Below are 24944 nucleotides of genomic sequence, written 5' to 3'. Positions count from 1 at the left end.
GTTGAACAGGCATGAGCGCTATAGAAATTCATTGAAATATTACCATTACTAAAATGTGCTCTGTGTTACATGTTGTGAACAAAATATGCAAGACAAATAAAATGTTGACAACACAATTCTGTACAAGTTCATGTCCTATTGGGCATCATTTTATTTCTTTTGCTCAAATATTTACAATTTTTTACAAGGCAATTATACAAACAAGTTGCAAGTTGACATACAGTGGAGTTGGCTTTGACCGAACATGGCCAGGTTAATCTGAAAACAATGGTAAACTGAAAAAAAATAAAAATTCCAGAATTTTCCCCTTCTATTTGAGCAACCTCTCTAAACAGACAACACATTTAAACTAAACTGAAGGAAATCCAGCACTCCTGCAGGTTTCAGTTTATTAAGCATACTCCACTGTATACGTATCACTTTGCATGTCATTGCAACAACATGCACAATATACACGCGACTGTGGCAATAAATTAAACATCCAGTTACAGAGTTTTTCGTGAGCTGAACACTTTGATCCCGTTGAGCATGGAAGCTCGGGCGAACTTGGTGAGTAACGCTCCCACATCTGTTTTCTCACTGGTCAAATCTCTGGGGAGGGGAGGGGAGGGGAGGGGAGTGGGGATGCAAGAGAGAGATGGTTAAGAAGTTTGAGTCATGGGTAAAAGTTGGTCACAACATTTTGCCTGAAAACTTTCAAGGCTTCAAACTCATAGTACCTCAAGGGTGTTTCCCTGAAAAGATAATCGAATCACTCCCGTACTGTCGATTTAAGCTAGAACCCAAACAGCGGAGTTAAAAAATCTGACATTTTTTTAGATAGTTGTCAGGTAAACGGAAGAAACCTGTGCTTCACGAGATCGATGCAAGTCCAGTCAAGGACGGCCGTCACCAGCTGCCGGCACCATTGATGCCTTCTGGCTTTCTCTTGCCGGAACTTCCGACAAACTTTTACCCATGGTTTGGGTTTGAATTATCAAGAGAAGCACATCAACATAATGACGGTTAAAATATAGTGCAAGGAAAAAGTAAAATAGACAGAAATGATAACCATATAGTGCAAGGAAAAAGTCAAATAGACAGAAATGATAACCATAAGGGCAAAGAAAAGAAGTAGGACCAACCCGTAGCACCTTTCAACCATTTGTACATTTAAAAAGAACATAATGACATTTTTGACAAAGTGTGTGTGTGCCAGAGAGTGTTTGTGAGACTGTCTGTTGAAAGACTGGGTCAAAGTCAAAGTTAGAAAAATATGAGAGGGAGAGAGAAAGAGAGACAGAGAGACAGAGAGATGAGACAGTGACAGAGAGGGAGAGAGACAGAGACTATCGATCACTGTGAATAAAAGGAAGCAGATAGACACAATAACAGTCATTAAGTGTAGGGGGAAAAGCAAGACAAACAGATAGATCATTAAATGCAGCCTAAGAGATGAAGTTGGAACTATGACTGACACCCTCCAACCACCCGATAAAAGAGAAAGACAGATAGAGAAAGAAAGAAAGAAAGTAAGATAAAAGATCAACTTACATCACATATGGTGTGATTTCCTCCAGAGACCATTTCTTGCGTTCCTCAAATAAAACTTCAAACCTTGAGAAAAAAGAAAAAAAAACAAAAAACATGACAGCAATCATGAGAAAATACACCACCAACACATTTCAAGAACACAAAGCAAATAAAACATGATCCTTAAGTTCCAACATATAGTGGACAAAAACAAAAAAAGTCAACTTCTTTCATCCCTGCAAAGACAGCAGAGAAATTTTACATGATTGTAAGTGTTCTACTTCTACACCTCAATTGACACAAGTTACATCTTAACCAGACAGGCGACTTTGACCCTGCCTGTCAGAGCCGACGAAGACCCAGTGGTATACAACATCCCTGCAGACAGAGATTCTCCATTTCAAAAACTTCCCCTCTCGAGAATCAAACCTATGTCCTCTGTGAGCTGTGGCAAAGAGTATGACCATTACACTACAGACATTGGTGCAATTGAATCTCAAAACCGAAAGAGGAAATAAATGAAAGGACTCAAAGCACCAGAGCAATATATACTTTCCCAGTCTAAGAACCCTCCAATAATGTCAAGTTAGACAGTTCTTGGGCAAACAGAAGTACATTGTATCAATAATGATCATTTACTGAGTGGAAAAAGCAAGACAAACAGACAAAAACAAAAATGGGCCAGTAAAGAAAATCGAGTATCATAAAATCACATACTCTTTCTTTGCTCCAAATTGTATAAGAATAATAATAATAATGATGATCATTTCAATAGTGCCCACTCCCGTGTAAACACAGCTCTCGGCGTTAGAATACAAAATGTCACTCAACAAAAACATTCAACAGTTCTGCAAATAGCCAACACTTACAAGCCTGAGTTTGAGTAAAGAGAAATACATTGACAAAATTATCTGACAGACAGATTCAAAAGGGGGAAAGAAAAGGAGAAAGACCAACCAATAGTACCCCCACATCACCTGCCAACAATTTTTGCCTAACTGTAATGTAAGAACCACCAAAACATCAGACGAATGATCTTTGTCACAATGCAAACAACACGACCAAACGGTCAGCTATATTGGGCACTTGGTGTCTGAGTCTCTCACCTCTCTGCCACATCGTCTGGCAAATCGTCCACACAATAGTACCAGATGACCTCCGGCTGACTGGAGCGGTCAATCAACGCCATGCCCTGGACACAGAACAGATTAAAAGCAAACACATACATATGAAAAAAATGGTCAAGTTGTGAAATTGTTACTACAAGATCAGTCAAGTTTCTATATCAAAGAAAATTTCAAGGTACAGAAATACCTGGCAATTATCCTTCTTCCTTTTATAAATACACTATTTAAAGCACCACAGACACCAGACAGCTACCACGAGCTGTCCCGCCTAGAACAAGTAATTATCTTCCAACTTGGTTGGGTTCTTTTTCCATAATATAAACAGTTTGGAAATTAAACAAATTAGAGGTTGCTACAACTTATTCGTTACAGTCCAGAGCAGGTCAGTTTGCTAATAAAGAAGTGATTCTATTTTGAATACAAGAGCTTTAGTTTCATCAAGGAAGTGGGCTTGTGCAGCTGGTTCTCTACAATTTGTGTTGCGTATACATTTCAGAGTTTAGAAGGAAAAAAAAATATACTCTAGCACATACAACATAGTGAACAGATTTTCAGGTCAAAATTTTTTTCAGTTTAATCCGTATTTCTTTGAATTTTAAAATGTACCACACTGATTTTGGTATGTGCATGCTAGACCATAGGAAAATAACTTGAGAACAGCGTTATAGGATAGTGAAACACAACACACAAGCACAGCAAAAAACCACCAGTTCTTCTCTACAAAAGAAAAAAGAACATTCTGACAAGGAGCGATAGTTTTTATGGAAAAAAGCAATGAGACAAAATATAATATACAAAGTGTCTGTAAAGTTACAATACATCTAGGTTGAAGACAAGATGACTCAGTTCTCTATGCCCTGTGTTCTGGTCGGCCTAGTGAAGTTGTCTTTAGCCTAACCCTATAATAACTTTACAGAAACAGTGTATGTAATAGACAGACAGAAAAAATGAAATGGAGAGAGAATAATAATATGAGAGGGGTGGGCAGAGGGAGAGGAAAAGAAAGAAAGAGAGAGAGAGAGAGAAAAAAAAAAAGAGAGAGAGAGAGAGAGAGAGAGAGAGAGAGAGAGAGAGAGAGAGAGAGAGAGAGAGAGAGAGAGAGAGAGAGAGAGACAGACAGACAGACAGACAGACAGACAGACAGACAGACAGACAGACAGACAGACAGACAGAGAGAGAACGTACCTGTATCTGAGAGAGTGAGGTAGTCATTCCCTCGGGGACACTCTGCTGCCAGGCTTGGGAGAAATCTGACAGGTTGAACTGGTAGGAAACAAAGTCGGGTTCAGAAACTTGAATTATACCCGTACTATCCTAGACTGAACACAGTCACAGCTAGCGCTCTTTCCTCTCTATAAAAACTTCACCGCGCCGGTGCACACCATACACACACAAATGAACGTCTAAACACCAGTCTTGCGATAGTTGAGTGTGTGAGCTATCTTACCCTACTTGCCCTTCATTTGGTTCCAAACAGAGTCAGTTGATGCACTCCATGGTGAACCACAATTACGTCTTGGATATCATAATACAAGTCTATGGTTATTCTATGTGTGGCAGAGGAGATTTCTCCATACTTTGATAATTATAAAACATTTTTAACCCACATTGACACAAGGTCGGTTATAGCCTGTCTTTGATAACTATAATTTATACATTTGCACCTGCATTGACACAATCAAGATAGTTTACGAAGCTGACTGTTTCAGCCCTGCTTGTCAGGATGAACCTGACCGGAGAGGGATACAACATTCAACCAGAAAAAAAAAAAGAAAGAATAACTTTAAAGAAAACAATTCCAACTTCGTTCTGCTTCTTCCAAGTAACAATAAACAGAAAATATAGCAAAATCTGCATGTCAAAAAATGTCCAATCCACCAAAGTTTTGGTCATACATGTTCACAAGTTTGAAAAGATCAAAATGTCGCACCTTCCCAGAATTCCTCAGGCAAAGCTCGGCGAAATGTTTGCACACTTTGTCCTCACACAAAGGCACGGCAGTAGCTGAGGAGACACACGGACACATGGAAGACACAAGATTTTGTTTTAGTAAGTGTTTTATGGCACTTGCAACACAATAAGGTCATATAAGTGCCGAGGATGTAGAAGAGAGTAACAAGCACAAAATAGAAGGAGGGGAGATAAGGACAATAGATTTTTTTATCTATGAAAGAAGGAGCAAACCACACCAGAGCACCCGCTAACCTCCCACGAAGACACGAGAAAAAAGATTGTGGACTGTGGTACATACAATCCAACACCCACATAGAGAAATCAGCGGGGCGGAGAAACCTTTCTGTTACATTCGAATTTTGCTGAGTACCAGCATACATGTTTTAAATACAAACAATATGAGAGGCATCGTGGTGGAATCAGGCTCTCGTCAAAATATAATCAAAGTGAAGAAACTTGCATTTTTCTGCAGGTTTGTGAATTTTTATCAAATTTTTGTTTTTTTGGCACAACACCTTTCGTGCCCATTAAAGAACTCATTTCTGTGTGGATTTTTCTGAAAAGCTTTGATTAAAGGCATAAAAAATGTAAATCTTCAGTTACCACGGACTCTTAAGCTAAGGAAATAACTAATCTTTGGCGGTCATTTTCTCACTATTTTTACCTTTGAAAACTGGTGACTCCCACCTCCTTCTTTTGCAAATATTTCGACTTATATTCAAGATAAATGGATATTTTTTTAATCCAAATAAAGACAAGTGAACAAGCTTTAAGATGACACCAATAACTTTACATGCCCAAAAATTGACGAGAGCCTGATTTTTCAGCACAAGGACAGTACAGCTGGTTTTTCCACTAATAAAACGTTTCTACCCACCATTTGAAAACAATGATACCAAATAAAATGACCCAAGTGTCTATAACAAAGACTCATATGAAGATACAGTATCATTGTCCTTGTGATAAGATCGTCTAACCCCAGCGGAGTAAATTTTACAGGAAAAACAAAAAAAAATTCCAACTTTTAGCGTGCAGAAACTGGAGGCCAGATTTATCTATCCAAAATTCACACATGTCCATAACCGAGCATATTTATAAAATGAATAATTTACTATCAATTAGTCTAATAAAACAATGTTTGATATATTTAGTGAGTTGTTTAGTTTTAGTTTTAGTAAGTGTTTTACGGCACTTGCAACACAATAAGGTCATATAAGTGATGAAGATTAGAGATGTTACAAGAGAGTAATAAACACAAAAAAGAAGGAGGGGAGATATGGACGATAGATGTTGGATAGGAAAGAAGAAGACTTGGACTTATCACAAGGACGACGATGTACCAAAGGTACATAAATCAAGTACCCACAAGACACACACACCTGTAGATTTCTCCTCCCCATCACCGTCTCTGGCAAAACAGCGGACCACGTGTTGCACCAGCTCTCTGAGGACACAAAAACAGTCGGAGTATTCAGCCGAGACTACTTAACAACTCTTTATTTCCGGCAAGCCATTCCCAGTGGCTCGCGGTCGTAACCACTGTGCCGGTGAGCTGCCAACAGCGGCTCGGGCACATTCTTTTACGACGACTTCGACATCAAATTACTTTTCGGCAGTAGCGGGAAAACAAGTCTCTTTAATCGGGATTTCATTCATTAGATGTACTATCAAAATAGGTTTACTTGTTTTGATTTAATGACCAGTTTAGCGACAATTTCATCAGTTTTAGATTTAGTACCGAAAACGGGCCCTGGCATAATATGTTTACCGCACTCGGAGATAAAGAGTTAATATGACGTAATAGCAAGGGGAATAGCTTTTGTTACACACAAGACAAAAAGGGGGGTTACTCTGGTAGAACGCACTGCAGTCGAGCCTGCTCTAACAGCTACAGGCTACCTGTTCAAGACAATCAATCACCTGTACAGACAACAATTTCCGATGTCCCCCATGACATTGCTTTGTCTACATCATGATGTCACTGTCTAGGACTTCCACCTGTCTAAGACAATCATTTTTCTCCTTGACAAAGGCTGGTCATCTTGGACAATTTCGACAATATTTACAAGGACAATTATGCCTATAACATATGATATACAAGAGAATTTTTTTAAATAGTTTTAGAAGAGGTTTTATGGCGCACGCAACTGCATAAGGTCATATGAGCGCCAGAAGATTAGAGGTGTTACAAGAGAGTAACAAACATAAAAAAGATGAAGGGGAGATAAGGACGATAGATGTTTCATAGGAAAGAAGAAGCAAACCACACCAGAGCACCCGCCAACCACCCACAAACTACTGTAGTTGAACATAACTCACATGGGAAACAACTCCTGCAGGACGTCACAGCACTGAGCCAGGTCCACGCCCGTGGTCAGCCAGTCGTTCTCGTCACACAGCTGCAGCACGTGGTACACCACAGTCGACAGAAACTCAAAGTCCAGCACGCGCCAGTAGCCTGACATTATATATAATAGACATGAGATACATTTTGCTCCTCTTCTTTCATTTTCCCTAGAAACTCAGCCACTTAAGCATCTTGTTGCTGTCTGTCAATTTTTAAAGGTCTAACAAGCCGGTTATTATCTGTTCACGGTACCATAAAATGCTACAGTTTCAACTTCAAGTTCCCAACTTCCACTTAGATTTTCTTGAACACATGGAATGCTTTATCAGTACAAGTCCTGAACTTGAAAGTACTTGGCTCTTGTAAGTGAAGGTATTTAGCTTCCGTAAGAGAAGGATTGTTTCATTGAGTGACAGTGTTTTGTAAACATGAACCTAAGGAGGTATTCGGTTCCTGCATGGCGGATAACTTTTCAAAATAAAAAGACAGACTCTACTCACATGGCAAGTCAAGATGGTGGGCATTAGTCAAGTAAACCCCCTCCAAACCCTTTGCACACACGTTTCTGCATTCAATAAATTCAAGTCATTCATTTCAAAGTAGACATACAGCGAAAGATATCTCCAACTGACTTATATTGGCTTTGTTTACATTATTAGTCTCAAATCTGGTCTTCATATTCCATAATATTTTTTCAGCATCAGCAAGTCCACAAGGAGCTGCACTAAAAAAAAAGAGAATACATATTTTCTGATATGAAAAAGGACTTCCACACTCACACCCTCAAAAACATATTAAATAGAATTAAATAAAAATTACTTTTAATGTAATGGGTGGCAGCAATGCACATATTTCAATTATTAAAAACACCTCTTTTTTTCAGTTTCTGACAGTACCTGAAAGTTCACAGGCGTTCAGTTTCCGTAAACCTTCCACGATCTCTTTGTTGCTTGCTTGAACTCGATCCTGAAGCTCTGGTAATGTGTACTGAAAGACAAATCAAATTCCACAACGTTTGGATTATCAATCATCTCTCTCATATAACATTCTTTATTGATCATACGCAGTATAGAAATTTGCCTAAAAGTTATCAGCTAACAAAATAATAATATATAATTAAGAAGTAACAATATAAATAGTGATGTGTTAAAGAAATGTAAAAAACACAAAACAAAAAACAAATTCACAAATTTCAACAAAAACCCAGAAGAGAAATCTGGAGACCTTGGACACGATGGTGTGACTTCTGTATCAAACAAATACACATACAACTCTGACAGTAAGTCAAAACAAAACCAGCATGTTTCATAGAGCTATCAGTATTCGTTGCTATAATGAAGAGTAACATTGATCTGACCACAAACCACAACAGACACCAGGAGAAAAAACAAAAAGTTTCCTTTGTGGGCACACATAAACAACTTCTGAGACTAGGAAACCATTTTTGTTGCCGAAACAAAGATAGAAGAAGTTTCTCTAGAACATACGTACCAAGGGGAAGATTTTAAAAGGACTGACTTTGTAAGAACACTCAAAATGAGCCGAAACAAACCGCTATTCCTCCTGACTAAAAACATTTAGTCTGAGTATATTCAGCACAAAAACCATTTGTCAGTATAGCAACAAATGTACAAGTTACCTTTTTTCCTGTGTCTAGCTCATCCCCCTCGCACTCTTTGCCTCTGTACGGGTTTTCTTCAAGCAATTTTCTCAGCTTTTTTAATCTCGGTTTGATTGGACGCAGCTCATAGTAGTTGTATATCACGGAGCCAACCTGTGGGAGTCAAATCGACAAGAATTTGGCACTTTTGGGCAAAACCAGAGAAAGGCTGTCTACACATGGTACTCACACTGAGACGAGAAAAGAAATATCAATTCATCAAACATCAGAACAATTTTGAATCAGAATTGTGTAGAGTGTAAGTAACATCTCAGTAGGCCTATCCAAAATCATGACTCATTTTTTCATTAGCTAAGCGATATAAATAACGTTTTGGTTGTGTAATAGAGACTAGAGCTGTAATCAACCTCTGTTCTTGAGAGATCAAAAGCATAGATGAAAATCAACAAACGACCATAGTTCTGTGGCAGGTGCTGTGGTGTTGTTTGCCCCTTCTTTCCTCTCAACAAACATCTTCCTTCTCTCTGCTCCTTCTTTTCATGTATGCTACTCTGTGGAAGTTGCACTTATGATCTTCGACACTTGTGTGACCTATTTGTGTTGCAAATGCCATAAAACTTACTAAAACTAACTATATAAGGTCCCTTCCAGAATGCGACAAGATTTGTTTCCCCTATAATAATAATAATAATAATAGATAGCATTTGTATAGCGCATATCCCCGCTCAACAGCAGGCTCTATGCGCTTTACACTATATTATTACCCCAGCATACCATAGAAGACTCCGAAACATTCTCAGCTTCCCGGGAAGCATACAGTGCAAGCAGCTGATTAAGCGCTCAAACACTAACAAACTGACAAGATCTTTCGCTGTCTATAGCCGGGTACCCATTCCCACCTGGGTGAAGTGAGGAAAATTCATGTAAAGTGCCTTTCCCAAGGACACAACGTCGGGTCCCTGACGGGATTCGAACCCACGACCTTACGGTTACGAGTTCCCAGAGCCTAACCACTAGGCCACCGAAAAACCCTATCACAATGTCACCATCACCCACAACTCACCTTCTTCTGTACAATTTCCTGATCTCCCTCCGAGGGTAAGTCTGAGCTAAAGGACAACTGTGGTAAGAGCAACATGGAATTGGAAGTTTCCGCTTCCTTGAAGTCATAGGTCTTGTCATCCGTCACCAGTACAGCACCATCGTTCTTATCTCCCCTGATGGTAACGCTGCAAACACCAAACAAAGAAGTATAAAAGAATGAAAGGATAGAGGTGTTCTTTTCTTTTTATCTTTTTTTTTAGTAAGTGTTTTACGGCACTTGCAACACACAATAATAAGGTCATATAAGTGCCAAAGATTAGACGTGTCACAAGAGAGTAACAAACACACACACAAAAAAAGGAGGGGAGATAAGGATGATAGATCTTTGATAGGAAAGTAGGAGCAGACCACACCAGAGCACCCGCCAACCACCCACTTCTTTTTATCTGACAGAAATAAAGACAAGCAATAGCTAAAATAAAGTAATTAGGAAACCTGCCCGCCACGTCCAACCCACACACCCCTAAATCAGAGAAGGACGTAGAATGAAGAAGCAGTGAGGGCTATCAAAAAATCACTTTTCGATGTCTCGTACCGGCACAAGTACTTTTGTAAGCAAAAAATGTGTTCCTACCAATTCTATGCAAGATGCCATGTTTATTCAGTACTTTTCCCAAAATATCACAATATCTATTAATTTCTAATATTAAATTTACTCTTTAAACACTCAAAATAGCCAAAAAGACAAAAGGGAACTATATGAATTTCACTACATTTTCACTCCTATGCCAGGTACAAAGTATTAAGTAAAATGATTCATTTGCCTCAGGACCCCCCCCCCCCCCCCCCCCCCCCCTGGCAAAAAAAAAAATTTTTTTTTAAAAAAAAAAGAAAACAGAACATTCTAAAGCACGAAATATCCCATTTAGCTAAAGGAGGGGAATTCCCTTTTTAACGAAAAAAAAGGGAGACATCTCCGCTGGGTTGACCTGGGGAAAAACCTCGGCAGGAGAAAAAAAAAAACAGGGGCTCTCGTGGCCTAGAGGTTAAGGTGTTGGCCTCTCATTCAAAGGTCCCGGGTTCGATTCCGGGTAGCGACCAAAAAATGTTCTTCTCTAAAATTGTCTCCTTTCACATCCTTTCCTGATCTCTAACAATGTTCTGTTGTCTGCTTTCATTTCCACTTTCTGCCCCCACCCCCTCACCTCCTTTGCCCCCTCCTCTGGGCTCCTGACTCTTTCTGCAGCCTTTCTACTGCTACTCCTTGGCTCCTCCTAACTGCTGTCTTTCTGCCACACCCTGATCTTCTGGTAGGAAAGATCTACACCTAGCCTTCTCGGACAAGGGCGAAAAATCTCGGAGGGCCCGTGTGCAAGTTGCGCACGTTAAAGATCCCTTGGTGGTCTAAAATCGATAAGAGTAGGCTTCGGCCGCCACCCGGGCAAAATTCAAAATTTCCTACCACCGAAAAAGTATTAGGTGTGTCCCGCGCGCTCATATGACCTTATGCAGTTGCGAGCGCCGTAAAACCCTATACTAAACAAACAAACAAAAAGAAAAAAACATTTAAAAAACCCAACCCCATGACAAGGCACTGACACATTTATTAAGCATCTGAGAATGGTCACTGTCAGTGACTGTCAGTACAAGCAAAATAACAAACCTTTTTCCTGACAAAATTGAATCAAGGACAGGTTGGTCAAGTTCTAGTAGTTTGATGCTGTCGTTTTCTAGATGTTCCGAGAAATACAAGCACTGGACTTGAGGCTTGAAATCTGACCTTTCCAGTTTTGCAAATTCTAAGATGCTGTTGATGTCACTGAGAGATCTGAAAAAAAGAATATTATATCGTGAGTACAGAAATCAAACTAGATTTGTGCATTAGAATTACAGTCCAACCTGCCTTAACGGAAACCTGTGTAAAACGGAAACCTGTCTCAACGGAATCTCCCCGCTCCCCCCTTGATATATCTCTCGTTAATTACCTGTATAAAACGGAAACCTGTCCAACGCGGAAACGGAAAAAAAAATCCGCTCCCTTCCGAGGGTTTCACCTGTCTAAGACGGAAAATGCTTTGCCCGCTCAGCCCTGATTTGAAACGAAACTCGCAAGTTTGGTTCCGCTGGCTCTGAACTTAACGCCATGGCCATGCCGCTGGGCGAGGAAGGGGAGTAGGGGTGCAATAAGGGGGTAGATGTTACCCCATCATGTGAGCCCTGAGCGATGCAGATGGTCAGTGTAGTGTGGGTGTGAAATCTCACGACTGAGAGTGCTCGGGTAGCGAACCACTACTAAGAAAACCTTCCTGGGTAGCCAGAAGCCAGAGGTGTGAAATTAGATTGTCCAATGCCTGCCGCCTTGATCGTACGGCCAGCCGAGAAAAGAGTTCCTCGAATCGTTGTTACAACGATGGCAGTGAGGGGTGGCATTGGTGGGTGGGGCTAAGGGTGGAAGCAAATGAGATGTTGAAACCTTTCTGTTTTTAATAGGTCAAACCGTGGTCCTATGAAAGAAAGGCAAGCACTGGTGGTAATTGGATACGTAAGACTGACGCATGTCATTATCAGACAGGATAGCAGCTGAGAGGTGTGAAGTTTTGATCACTGCTTGCCGATCGGACAAGCGATCCTTGATCCCACCGGATGGGCCTTTGAACCCACCTCCACCTCCCCCCTAAATTCCCCTGTCTAAGACGGAAAATGTCTAAGGCGGAATTTTCCCCCGCTCCCTTGCGATTCCGTCTTACACAGGTTCGACTGTATTTTCAAAACTTGCCTCTGAACATAAAAAACCTTTATAATACTCTGGTATTCCTTTTTTACACTGTGTAATTGTAATGGGGGTAAAAGTAGCACCACTAAAAGTACTAAAACATCAAAATTAAATCACAGTCCAAAAATATAGCTTGATGTACTTAAGAATTTAAAGTTTAATAAATCTTCTATCAGGGCTTTATATTAAATTATATGATGCTCTTTAGAGTCTGGACAACCGTCTTTTTTTTTTCTTCCTTCTTTTTTTTTGGGGGGGGGGTAAGTGTTTTACGGCACTCACAACTGCATGAGGTCATATGAGCGCACAGGACACATTAACCATTTTCAGTTGGTAGGAAATTTTGAATCTTGCCCGGGTGGCGGCCGAAGCCTACTCTTATCCATTTTAGAACACCAAGGGATCTTTAACGTGCACAACTTGCACACGGGACCTCCGAGATTTTTCACCTTTGTCCGAGAAGGCTAGGTGTAGATCTTTCCTACCAGAAGATCAGGGGTGTGGCTGAAAGACAGTGGTAGGAAGGAGCCAAGGAGTAGCAGTAGACAGACTGCAGAAAGAGTCAGGAGCCCAGAGGAAGGGACAAACGGGACGAGGGAGTGGGGGCAGAAAGGAAAAGTGGAGAAGAAAGCAGACGACAGAACATTGCTAAAGAGCAGGAAAGGAGGTGAAAGGAGACAATTTAAGAGAAGAAAATTTTTCGGTCGCTACCCGGATTTGTACCCGGGACCTTTGAATGAGAGGCAAACACCTTTTAAACCTCTAGGCCATGAGAGCCCCCAACAACTATCTAACAATTGACAATCTAATGATTCTTATAGGGTTCACAATTATGACAAATACTAATCAACAGAGAGAAAGAAGGCAAATATGCAAGTTACAATCCCATTGCATGCTTCATGGCTGGCTCAGCCTATATGTCTGCATGTAGACTAATGTCTTAAAGCTTCCTGAATTGTGCTCATCATGAGCATAATTTGTGCAGTAGTCTCCACCAAAGGTCCCGATGCTTGGGAGCAAGGAAAAAGAGGGACCTTACCCAAATCATCATGGTCATGTTCACAATCGATTATAACAATATAAATCTCCCCTTACACTGAAATGAACAGACGTGACCCCTTTTTGCTTAGCAGGCAGAGTGGTTAACCCTGATGACCAATCACAATGGTCTCTTTTTAAATTTAATAAGGCATGCCATTTTCACTTATTATATATATATATTATATATATATATATATATATATATTATATCCACTCATGAGCTTCAACATCTGGGTCAATCCCATTGCTCCTGTCCTCTCAAACTGTCCAAAATTATTTTATCTCTGACTGAGTTCCCTGCTCATGTTGTTAATGCATCATTGTGTCGAGACCAGGCCAAATAAAATTCCAACGAAAGGCATGTTCTCAGTTCGATGTGGTGATTGTGATCCCATTTAAAATGTAGTCTATTGTAGTACCCTTTTACTTTTGTGTGATGTTAGTCCAGGAGAAAGTCTCAAATATGAGTGCAGTGTTTCAGGAAAGGCCACCTCTATTCTCACCCGGGGTGAGAATAGCGCAGGCGAGTCTTTTGGCTATTCTCACACGGTGGGTGTTCACCGTTATAGCCTAGGCCAACCAGTGAAGCATTCACCCTGAACCACAGAATTCTACATTGTGATAACAGAATTATAGAATTCTGTGCTGTGAACAAACGTTCTAGATCTATTACTACTGTTAGTGTTAGCCTAAAAGCGTGCAATTTTGTCTGTGGGCAGTGGAGAGAGAGAAACAGAGAGAGAGAAAGGAGTAGCGTGAGAACTTCCGGGCAAAACAAGATGGTGACCCGTGTAGTTAGGCTCGATTCGGAAAGTTAAATAGCCGTAGCAGCTTTGTAGACAACCAAATTAATTTAGTTTTGTTTTTTAACATCATTTTTTAACTTTGTATTGGTCAATTTGATCGACCACACCGATAGACAGTATTCAGAAAGAGACAGAGAGAGAGAGAGAGAGGGGGGGAGGAGTAGATCTTGTGAGAACTTCCGGGCAAAACAAAATGGCGACCCGCGTAGTTCGGCTCGACTCGAAAAATGAAATATAGCCATAGCATCTTTGAAGACCATCAAATTAGCTTACTTTTGTGCTATAATGTAATTTTTTCTTGGCTTTTATCAATTTGATCATCCACACCGATAGACAGTATTCCAAAATGAGAAAAAACAGGTCTTGTTTCACATCGGGTGAGAATAGTCTACGCTGGCAAATCTCACACACACGGGGTGAGAGGTAGATCTAGATCGTATTTTTATTCTCACCCCGGGTGAGAATAGCCACTTCCTTGAGGAAAACAGACACGTCCAAGACTTGACAGGATCCAGTCTGGGACAAACATTGTGCCCACTCATCGTGATTTGCAAAGGAGATGTAAAATATAACAATTGTATACACAAGAGTCAAAGAGTGGGTGATCTATCCTGATCCATGACACTGCTGCACAGGCAGCACAATAATTGCAAATTTTCACTGCTTAGAAGACGTACAGTCGATCAGTTTATCAGCTAGGCTCTACCCTATTTTTTAAAATGTGAATCATGGTCTGAAATATGGGATCTTAGCTGAGTTTAGTCCTTTCGGAGCACAATCTTAGAGATGACTTTACTTTTGTTCAGTAAAATTGTTTTCTTCTTACTAGATCTAGATCTAGATCTAGATCTAGATCTAGATCTACAGACTACAGCGGTAGGGTCTCTTTTAAAAGTCAACTTGGATCATAGATGATAGGCAGGACAGGCCGCCTTAGACAGAGACTACTGTACTGTACATGACAATGCTTACAGAAGCCTGCTTTCGCGCATATTATAAGATACTTTTTACGTCTAAATCTAGATCAACATATTACCTACCTTTGCCTCCCTTCAGATTCAGTCTCCTGCGACTGGTCGTCGGCGTCGGGAGTCACCTCCATCGCCGTGTTCGGCACAGCTGGGTTTTCACTGACGTCCATATTGTCAGTCAACTTCATACTCCCACAAACACTGTAGTTTAGTCTAGATCTAGAATCTAGATATCTAGTTATTTTTTCTTCTTATATAATTCTTGTCTTTTTTTTTTTAAGACAACGGTTGTTATAGTCGTGTGTAGCAATGCATGCAGAAAAGGAAACGACAAGGCTATTGTTTACAAACAGCTGACAACTACCGCCAAATTTTACCTCCGCCGGAAACACGCCTTCTATCCTCTTCGCTGCTAGATATTTCGTGTTTTTATAACATTTTAATAATGTCCTGATTGTCATGAGAAATCGGTTCACACATTGACATACAGAGGTGCCGTTAATGAACGACGCTAGAAATATGCCACAGTTACATCAGGATTGTGGAAAAGATTACTGTGGAGACTTGTCTAAACCAAGGACTGTTGGTACATAATACAACATATTGTACATGTCCTATACAGAATGTAAATTGAATAATTGTGTACTTGAGTTGGAGCCCGCCATTTAGTCAAGTGAAATATTACTGGTGTTTTTCCGACATCCTCATCCTCACTGGCTAATAATTACCAATTCATTTAACACAATTCTTTGTCTGTTCTATTTCTTACTTGCACAAAGCATAGGGTGTTGTGTTCCTTCTGTCCTGAACAATTGTTTTTTCTTGAATAGACTATCTATAATATTGTCTATGGACTATAGTACAGTGAAGTATCCTGCCAGTCAGCAAAGTACATGTAACTCCCCCCCCCCTCTTTTTGTACCCTGTCTATTATCTCTGAAACAAATTACACTGAAACTGGCATAATATGACATCTAAAGTGTTATCTCCATATATTTCTTTTTTATTTCATCTTCTTTGTAGATATTATTCTTCCCTGAGGTGGCGATTTTAGGATGCCACTGGTAAACTCTAGGTCCTACTCCTCTTCTTTTACTCTGTTGTTTCTGTCTGGTCTATCTTACTTTTCCCCTGCACTAAATGATCATTAGTGTATTGGTATTGGTGAGACTCTTTCTAAAGGAAAAAAAACACCCAAAAAAAACCCCCGTCTTCTCTTGATCGAAGTCAAGTACTTGCTTTTCTTCTGTCCTCAGACTTTTCCACAGAGGCAGAGACAATTCAATTCCCAAGCCACTTTGACCAGCACGAAGACATTTTGAGATTCAAATTTATCTTGTCTAACTTCGAAGCTCATAGTTTGTTTCTTCGAGTTCGAGAGTTCAAAATGATTTCAACAGCGATTTCTTTCCTCTCAAGTACTATCTGTACTCCTTTGCCAAAGCCACAGCCAACTCATGAAAAGCCCAATGAAATTTTTAAAAAAAGATATCTGGGAGATTGGCTTCAGTCACCTGTCACCATGGAGATTGGCTTCTGTGTAAGTCATTGTCACCATGGAGACTGGTTTCTATGTCAGTCACCTGTCACCATGGAGATTGGCTTCAGTCACCTGTCACGACGGCCCAGTTTATATTTTCTGTATATGCACCAGTCCTCACCAAAACAGATCTCTATCTTTCCCGGTTTTGCTTTGATTTATCATTTCTTTACGCACATGTTGTCAGTGTAAGGGCATTCTGTTAGCTCAGTTGGCATCATGTTGAGAAGACAGAGTGGATTGTCTTGGTTCGAAATCCAGATATAATGGGCATTCTTGAACTCGGGTCGCTTTGTAGAGTTTTCAAGGCTCTCAACCCATTTGACTCCATCCTTTAGGAGAGGGATGATAGATTTGAAGGTCCTACCTCTTTAATAACCTATTAGTGCTGATAGGGGCGATAAACCCATACACTTTACTATCTAAAGATAAAAGTTATGTCCATAAGGCATACTGTCACCGTTACCTCACGTGGTACAACAAGGAGTTTGTGATGCAGCAAGATCGGTTCACACCAGTTTGTTTTTTAGTTTTAGTAAGAGTTTTGCGGCACTTGCAACACAATAAGAGCCGAAGATTAGAGGTGTTACAAGAGAATAACAAACACAAAAAAGGAGGGGAGATATAGACGTTATATGTTTGATAGGAAAAAAGAAGCAAACCACACCAGAGCATCCGCCAACCACCCATCACACGTTTGTAACCAAGGCCGATTGGACGTTGCTTATTCACTAGAGGTCTTACCTAAGACATTTTATATGCCCCTCACGGACACAGTATTGTATAATCTAGGAGGTGGGCTTTTTCAAACCTGCCTGTCTGTGCCAAGCTGGGCTGAATGGGGGGATGCAGCATCTCAGTGGACAGACTGAAATGTTTCAATAAAATTGCTTCCCTACTTGGGATTGTGATGTGTTTTTTAAAGTCCCCATCCAGGTTATTTTGATAATTTAAAAGATGGCTGCTTCAACCTTGCCCATCAGGGCTGATCTGGTCCAAGAAGGACACAATGTCTGAACAGAAAGACAGAGATAGTCAATAAACCCTTATACAAACTGCCTCTAAAATCTTCATGTGAGCTCAACATTGCACATGAGACTTGAGACAGAAAAAGACAGAGATAGTCAATAAACCCTTATACAAACTGCCTCTAAAATCTTCATGTGAGCTCAACATTGCACAACATCAGACTTGAGACAGAAAAAGACAGATTAAAAAAAAAACATGACAAAAAACACATTTACTCTATACTAAGCACACAAAAAACTTGCTGAAGCAAATCCACAATAAAAACAAATCTATTGTCATAACTTATAAGTTTTTATTCTCATGCCTCCTGTCAAACATTCTTTCAGCAGTTTCAACACAAAAAGGAAAACCAGTCTAAAAGTATTCTTGTAGATTTTCCCCGACCGACGTCTCCATCGCGGCCAGGACTTTCTGTGTGTGTTTCTCCACCTCGTCGGACTCATCTGTGAGGACAAAACGTACATACGTTACACAAGTTTTAGTTTTACTAAGTGTTTTACAGCACTTGCAACACAATGTCATATAAGTGCCGAAGATTAGAGGTGTTACAAGAGAGTAACAAACACAAAAAAGAAGGAAGGGAGATAAGGACGATAGATGTTTGATAGGAAAGAAGAAGCAAACCACACCAGAGCACCCGCCAACCACCCACATGTTACACATGGAACAAAAAGCACAGAGAGTACAAAACGTGATAGATTTTGACATGACTGGACATTTAACTATCTTTGCAACGACGGCCTATTAATTGGCTATTTGTTCTGTGGTGTTGTGGCTGATTCTAATTGACCGTAATTTGAGTCGCTATTTTGATTCTTTTATCCTGTTTTAAAAAAACTGTTCCCAAACATTTCAACTCCTTGACGAAAGAGCTCTACGTTCTATATTTATTTACATTCTACTTTCTGAAAATGTAAATGTTCATGGCCTTTACCTGTTTAGTTTGCCAGTTTTAATTTTCCAACATAACATAGTGAAACTATATAATTTCCCCTGACACCACAGACTATTTGTAATCAACGCTTGGAAGGTTGAGGGATAAATTATTGGGTATGGAAGATGAATCGTAAGCAGCTGTAGAAAGAACTTTTACAAAAAGCAACAGACTTGTACAATTGTTCTACATGTTAAAACAAGCCAGGATCATAGCTACTGTTGTCCTTCCATGTTAAAACAAGCAAGAATCATAACTACTGTTGTCCTTCTATGTTAAAACACGCAAGAATGATAAAACACTGTTGTGCTTCCATGTTAAAACAAGCTAGAATCATAACTACTGTTGTCCTTCCATGTTAAAAAAAAGCCAGAATGATTACTGTTGTCCTTCCATGTTAAAACACGCAAGAATGATAAAACACTGTTGTCCTTTCATGTTAAAACAAACCAGAATGACAAACAGTATTGTCCTTCCATGTTAAAACTAGCCAGGATCATAACTACTGTTGTCCTCCCACACATAAGAGAACATGTCCCCAACTCACCCTCCATGAGCTCGGCCAAGAACGGGATGGTCTCGGGCACCAGCTGCGTATAGTCCTCCCCCAGCTGTTTGTGGAAGGCGTCTACCGCAGAAATGGCCCATATGCGAACCTGTGAGGGGGAAATTACACTGAGTCAGAAAGAACTCACATGAAAGTAATACTGCTGAAATTGTTTAAGAAGATGGCCACCCGTTGTCAGGGAGAAAAGTAGTTGTCTTAGATAGGTGGACGTCTTACTCAGTGTCATTATATTGTAAAAAAAAACCAACAACCCCAAAACAACAAAAACAATACAAGTAAGTTGAAGACAAGAAGGAAAAGATGTGATAGAGATGTGATGCTTTGCCCATCATCAACATAATTTAATTGAATTATTAAGGGGGTTGACTGTTTCAACCCTGATTGTCAATTATCAGTGGCTGAACCATGATCATTGTCATGCCTAGCATGAACTGCAACCAAACAACTTTCTTAATTTTTACTTTCTTCCATTGGGCTATCAACAAAGTATACCAGTATCTTATCTCATATTTGGGCCTGCCTCCTAAATGACTGAAATTGTATCAACGGTGGCGATAAATCACAATTACAATATTTCTCACCTTTGGGTCTTCGTGCCTGGTCTTGAGCAGGATCTGGTAGTTCATGTCCTTCCACAGCGAGTCGTCCTGCGAGGCAGCAGCCAGACTGCCCAGGCACGGCACCACGTGGTTGCTGGTTCGCTCCTCACACACCGAGTCTTTGCCAAAGTCATTCTCCAGCTGTTGGGAGACAAACCAGATAGAAGTCATTGTCACTGTGCTGTTGTTGTTATGAAAAATATGAAAACCATGCTCAGGTCAGGTAATCATTGCCAACATTATGTTGCCCATGGATACAATTTAGTTGGAGAGGAGCATCTGAGTACAACCAAATGGGTTATTCTAATAATTCTAAACTATATTTCTATCAATCAAAGCACAGAAAAGACTTATAGAGTTAATGAAATGTTCATCGTTTACCAAACAGAGCACTGGCATAATAATAGATTTACAAACCCCTTCCACTCTCTCTCCCTCCTTTCTTTCCCATTCTCTGCCCCCCCAATTCTCACCCCTACTCCCCTTTCACTTTCTCTCTAGTCTCCACTCCAGCTCCATTCTCCTCCCCTCTCTATTCTTTCACCTCAAATTTCCCCATCCCCTCGTACAAAGAGTGATCACAGAGTAACCTCCGACCCCCTCACCTGATCCACAAGAGGCTGCATGACGACGTCAAACCTCTCCTTGGTGACAAAACCCTCCGTGTCGTGGGCGAACGTTTGCTGCAGCGTGTCCGTCACGTAGACCAACAGACGACAGCTCTTCCTCCGCGCGGCCTTGCCCTTGCCAAAATATTTCACCTCTGAAACAAGAAAACAGTGTCATATCAAACTGTGTTTCGGAAAAAATGTTTTATTTCAAGAGTGATTTACCCTACGTCATAAGGCAAATTTATTTTAAAGTGTCTTGTTTGTTCTTGTAAACAGAAGCACACTGGCACAGTAACAGCAACAAAGACGGACAGAAAACAACGGAAAGAAAGGGAGGAAAAAGCACCTGCCAACTGTGCTGTCCAACAATCAGCTGAAAATGTGTAAAAATGTTTCAAAAGAGCAGACAATTTTTCAAAAGCACAAGTATTTCAAATGTCAGGGACTTTTGTGACTTGTTGACCGACGTATACAGTGCGAACAAAAGAGGTTTAGTTTTCGTAAGTTGTGTTATTGCACTTGCAATAGGTCATAGTACCAAAGATTAGAGGTTTTAAAAAGGGAGTAGTAACATACAGAGAAAAGCAGGAGGAGAGATAAGAACGATAGACGTTTAATAGGAAAAAAGGAGCAAACTACACAAAAGCACCTGCCAACCACCCACTTTACATTCTCATAGACATAATTTAGACCAGTAAGAAATATCTCCAGAGTGTGTGAGCCATGTCCTACTTTGTTTTGTCTTGTTGTTGAGGTCCAGCGTCTCCGCGCTGTGCTTCAGGATGTGGCCGGCAAACAGCGTGAACAAATTCTTCAGCTTCTCCGCCAGGCTGGGGATGCACGAGAATCACATTCGTTAGGGCAAAGGTCAAAAACACTGGGTACACAACTGTCACATCTATTGTCCCACTTCATTCACCAAAGGGGACCAAAAGACATATCATAAGCTAAACTACTGTTGTCCTCTGAAGAGTTAATTTCCACCTCATAGGAAATACATCTCAAAATATGATAATTGCACAAATTTTCAATTTTAAAAATGCAATATATATTGTCAACACATTGAGTTCCCTGATCAATTTACACCTGGCATTTATTTCCTGCCCTTCTCCTCCACCTACTTGACCAGCAGCCTGAAGACACAATCAGTGACATCAGAGACCCAGATCTGCAAATCACTCCATGACCAAAAACAGTAGAGTCTCCAGATCCCCAGAAAATTAAGATTATATAACGAACTGACAGCGGTAAATAAACATATATTGCAAATACACACATAATGTGAATCAAAATGTGTACTTTCATGACATTTACGTTAAATTTCATACAACCTGATGGATACTGAAATTAAAAAACAAAACAAAAATACCCCTCCCCACTTTATGCAAATCCAATCCGCGTTCTTTGACTGGCAAAAGAAACCCCCTGGAGAGCCCTGATTTTATCGTCGTACTAGTCAGGTTTGGAGAGAGACCAGAAGCCTAAGGTAAGGCGCGACCCCCAGACTTGGTGATGACCTCACTCACCTGTGACACAGACGATAGAAGACCAACACCCGGTCACGACTCGCCTCCTCATCGGTAGCCCAGCCAAACAACTGCGGAGAACAAGAGAAAGGTCATTGAGTACTCTCTCAGAAACAAATATTTTCAAAACCTTAGCTTATCCGTACATCTCGTTTTACAATCGTATCCATACGACACTCTGTGCCGCCACTTTCCAAAGAGGAAATTTACTCGTTAATCCGATCCGTACGCTTTGCATAGCAGTCTGTCAAAATCATTTTTTGAGAAATACTGAAAGTTTCAAAGAGACCTTCGAACTAGAAGTATTCTAAAATGTGAAGAATACAACCCCTGAGGTACAAAATGACCTAAGGAGTACGAAAAGAGTTAATTATACTGAAATCTGCGGGACCACTAGACTTTCTTCAGTTTAGAGAGGTTGCTCAAATAGAAAATACAAAAATCGGGGATTCTGCTTTCTCTTAGTTTACCATTGTTTTTTTTATGAAATATGTTTGGTTTAGGTGGATTCCACTGTATATTATTGCACTTATGAAATAATTTCCAGAGAGTGGCGTACTGGTATATCGTACAAAGAGTGTGTAGGGGTGGGGGTGGGGGGGGTATTGCTCTAATGGAATCTCTATTTGAGATATAAAACATCTTCATCAGTGCCGCTAGTGAGATATGTGAGGCAGCGTGGTGAAATCAGGCGCTCGTCAAAATACAGAAATCGGAGAAACAGATCTAGGTCTTTTTCCACCAGTTTGGACATTTTTATCTAATTTCTATTTTTTGGCTCAACCGCTTTTATGTCTATACAAAAACAAATTTCCATGTGAATTTTACAGAAAAACATTGATTAAAGGCACAAAATATGTCATTTTCTGTTTTCAGGGACTCTTTACGTATTGGAGCTGCCCAACTTTGGTGGCCATTTTCTCGCTAATTTCACCACTAAAACCAGGCGACCTCACTTCCTTCAATCGCAAATATCTTGAGTTCTATTCAAGACAGATGAATATTTAATTAATTGGAAGCAAGGCAAATAAATCAGCTTTTCGATGATACCAATAGCTCAACATGCCCAAAAATTGACCGACACATAATGGCACATAAATTGTGGAAGATACTTTTATCGAGTGAAATATTTTGTATTAAAATCTAGGAGGACATTCCAGACTGAAATGCAAGCACAACTTCACTGCACAGTGTTCATACTGGTAAAACTTCTAAGAACGGAATTTCTTTGTTCAACATTGTCCGACTCTCTCATAAAAATACTGAGTAGTCCAGTCAGTAGACTTTCTCTCATAAAAATACTGAGGAGTCCAATTAGTAGAATTTCTCTCATAAAAATACTGAGTAGTCCACTAACCAGTAGACTTTCTCTCATAAAATAACAAAACTGGCGAACAAAACATAATAATTCTTTTTGAGATAATGGAAGAACATTTAAACTGAAGCTGCAGGCTCTGCAAGCTTCATGAGAGACACAGAAGAGCAGGGCAGAGAACAAGCATGGTTCATAAAAGCTTGAAGAAAGAAACATCACTCTTAAGTTTACATTGGAGAAAGAAACATCACTCTTAAGTTTACATTGGAGAAAGAAACATCACTCTTAAGTTTACATTGGAGAAAGAAACATCACTCTTAAGTTGACATTGGAGAAAGAAACATCACTCTTAAGTTTACATTGGAGAAAGAAACATCACTCTTAAGTTTACAAAGTGCGACAACAACAAAGACAAAAATCTTAGACTATCCTACGTCGTGTAAACACAGCTCACCTGGATCAGCATGGGTTTGAACTGAGCCTCCGACAGTTTGAACACCAGCGAGACAAACGCATCGATGATGCAGCCTTCTATACTGTCAAGGTCACTTTCATCGATCTGAGCAGAAAGAAAGCGGCCCACATCACAAATTTAAAAAACAATTGAGATATTATGCAGATCTTAAACTGTCAAAAAATCAGTCAGTGAAAAAAGATTTCTACAACATTAAAAGTAACAATATTTAAACAAAACAAAATATGTCTTCTTTAAGAACATATGTTCAATGACACCAATGTAGGAAATATTTTTAGAAGATAAATGACATTCAGAAGCAAAAGCAATGTTCATTTTCGATGAATCGCCTTCCCCAAACTTGATTATGAGTATCAGATTAATAAAAATAGTCATAACAAAGACAAGCAGTCCCAACAACTGTTTGCTGCCGTGAGTAGAGACTCTAATAACGGACTGCAAAAGAGGGGCAAAAGTTGATGAAATAAAGCCTGCAGCCCATATATCTGAGGGTAACAAACCACATACCAGTATGTGTGAATGTGTGCATGTAACAGAGGGTTTTGGTGTGTGCGCGTGTTCGTGTGTGTGAGAGTGTGTGTGCATGTGCACACGTGCGTGAGTGTAGCAAATCTCACGCCAAAGTGTGTGTATGTGTGTGTCCGCATACGCATGTGAGTGTGACAAAGATAACCTACACACCTGTGTGTGTGTGACCCTGAGGTCAAAGCAGACAAGGAAGAACTGTAGCAGGTCCTGTGAGAACGTCGTCAGCTCCTCCCGAGACATCTTGACCACGTGCTCACGCAGCATAGACATGGCACATGCGGCGCACGCCTGAAAGGGGTAGGGATGGGAAAGGGGGGAGAGAGGGGGATGAATGACATTATAAAAAACACAGTGTACAATGAGGCCAAAACACATTAGCAAAAAGGTCAGACAGAATGAAGAAAAAGGGACAAGAAAATGAGGGCACCAAAAGTTCTGGCAACATTAGAGATCTGAAGGTCTTTTACATTTAAAATCAAATTAACTCACTTGCGACTGGGCCCTTTCACCAGCCACAAGCGTTGAAGACTGGCGTTTTGGGGGGTATTTCAATAAATCACCACAACTCTCAGAATTACCCTATTGTAATCATTTTTTGACACAGTAAAGTAACATTCAAGCTTA

At 40.1% G+C, this 24944-nt stretch overlaps 2 protein-coding genes across 2 annotated transcripts in view; both read right to left on the bottom strand.

The window, feature by feature from the left end:
* Window positions 1–121: 121 nt before the first annotated feature.
* Window positions 122–15738, bottom strand: LOC101856126 (sister chromatid cohesion protein DCC1). The gene is made up of 12 exons (XM_005106998.3): window positions 15265–15738; window positions 11268–11432; window positions 9624–9789; window positions 8579–8713; window positions 7836–7926; window positions 6912–7050; window positions 5972–6036; window positions 4570–4643; window positions 3825–3902; window positions 2619–2704; window positions 1534–1596; window positions 122–591 (listed from the first exon to the last, which is right to left on the bottom strand). Exons 1-12 carry the CDS (start codon window positions 15381–15383, stop codon window positions 486–488), a joined length of 1287 nt encoding a protein of 428 aa, XP_005107055.1. The 5' UTR covers window positions 15384–15738; the 3' UTR covers window positions 122–485.
* A 2296-nt stretch (window positions 15739–18034) lies between these two features.
* The window catches only part of LOC101858733 (HEAT repeat-containing protein 1), a gene marked incomplete in the record, with an annotated part of 41083 nt that continues 34173 nt past the window's right edge, over window positions 18035–24944 (bottom strand). The window contains 8 exon segments of the mRNA XM_035972052.1: window positions 18035–18207; window positions 19246–19354; window positions 19848–20006; window positions 20471–20628; window positions 21209–21306; window positions 22003–22073; window positions 23772–23876; window positions 24474–24608. Of these exon segments, the coding sequence (XP_035827945.1) occupies window positions 18119–18207; window positions 19246–19354; window positions 19848–20006; window positions 20471–20628; window positions 21209–21306; window positions 22003–22073; window positions 23772–23876; window positions 24474–24608 (924 nt within the window).

Source organism: Aplysia californica, unplaced genomic scaffold, assembly GCF_000002075.1.
Source record: "Aplysia californica isolate F4 #8 unplaced genomic scaffold, AplCal3.0 scaffold00568, whole genome shotgun sequence".
NCBI classification, from domain to species: Eukaryota; Metazoa; Mollusca; class Gastropoda; order Aplysiida; family Aplysiidae; genus Aplysia; species Aplysia californica.
This window is presented reverse-complemented; position numbering and strand designations above follow the sequence as displayed.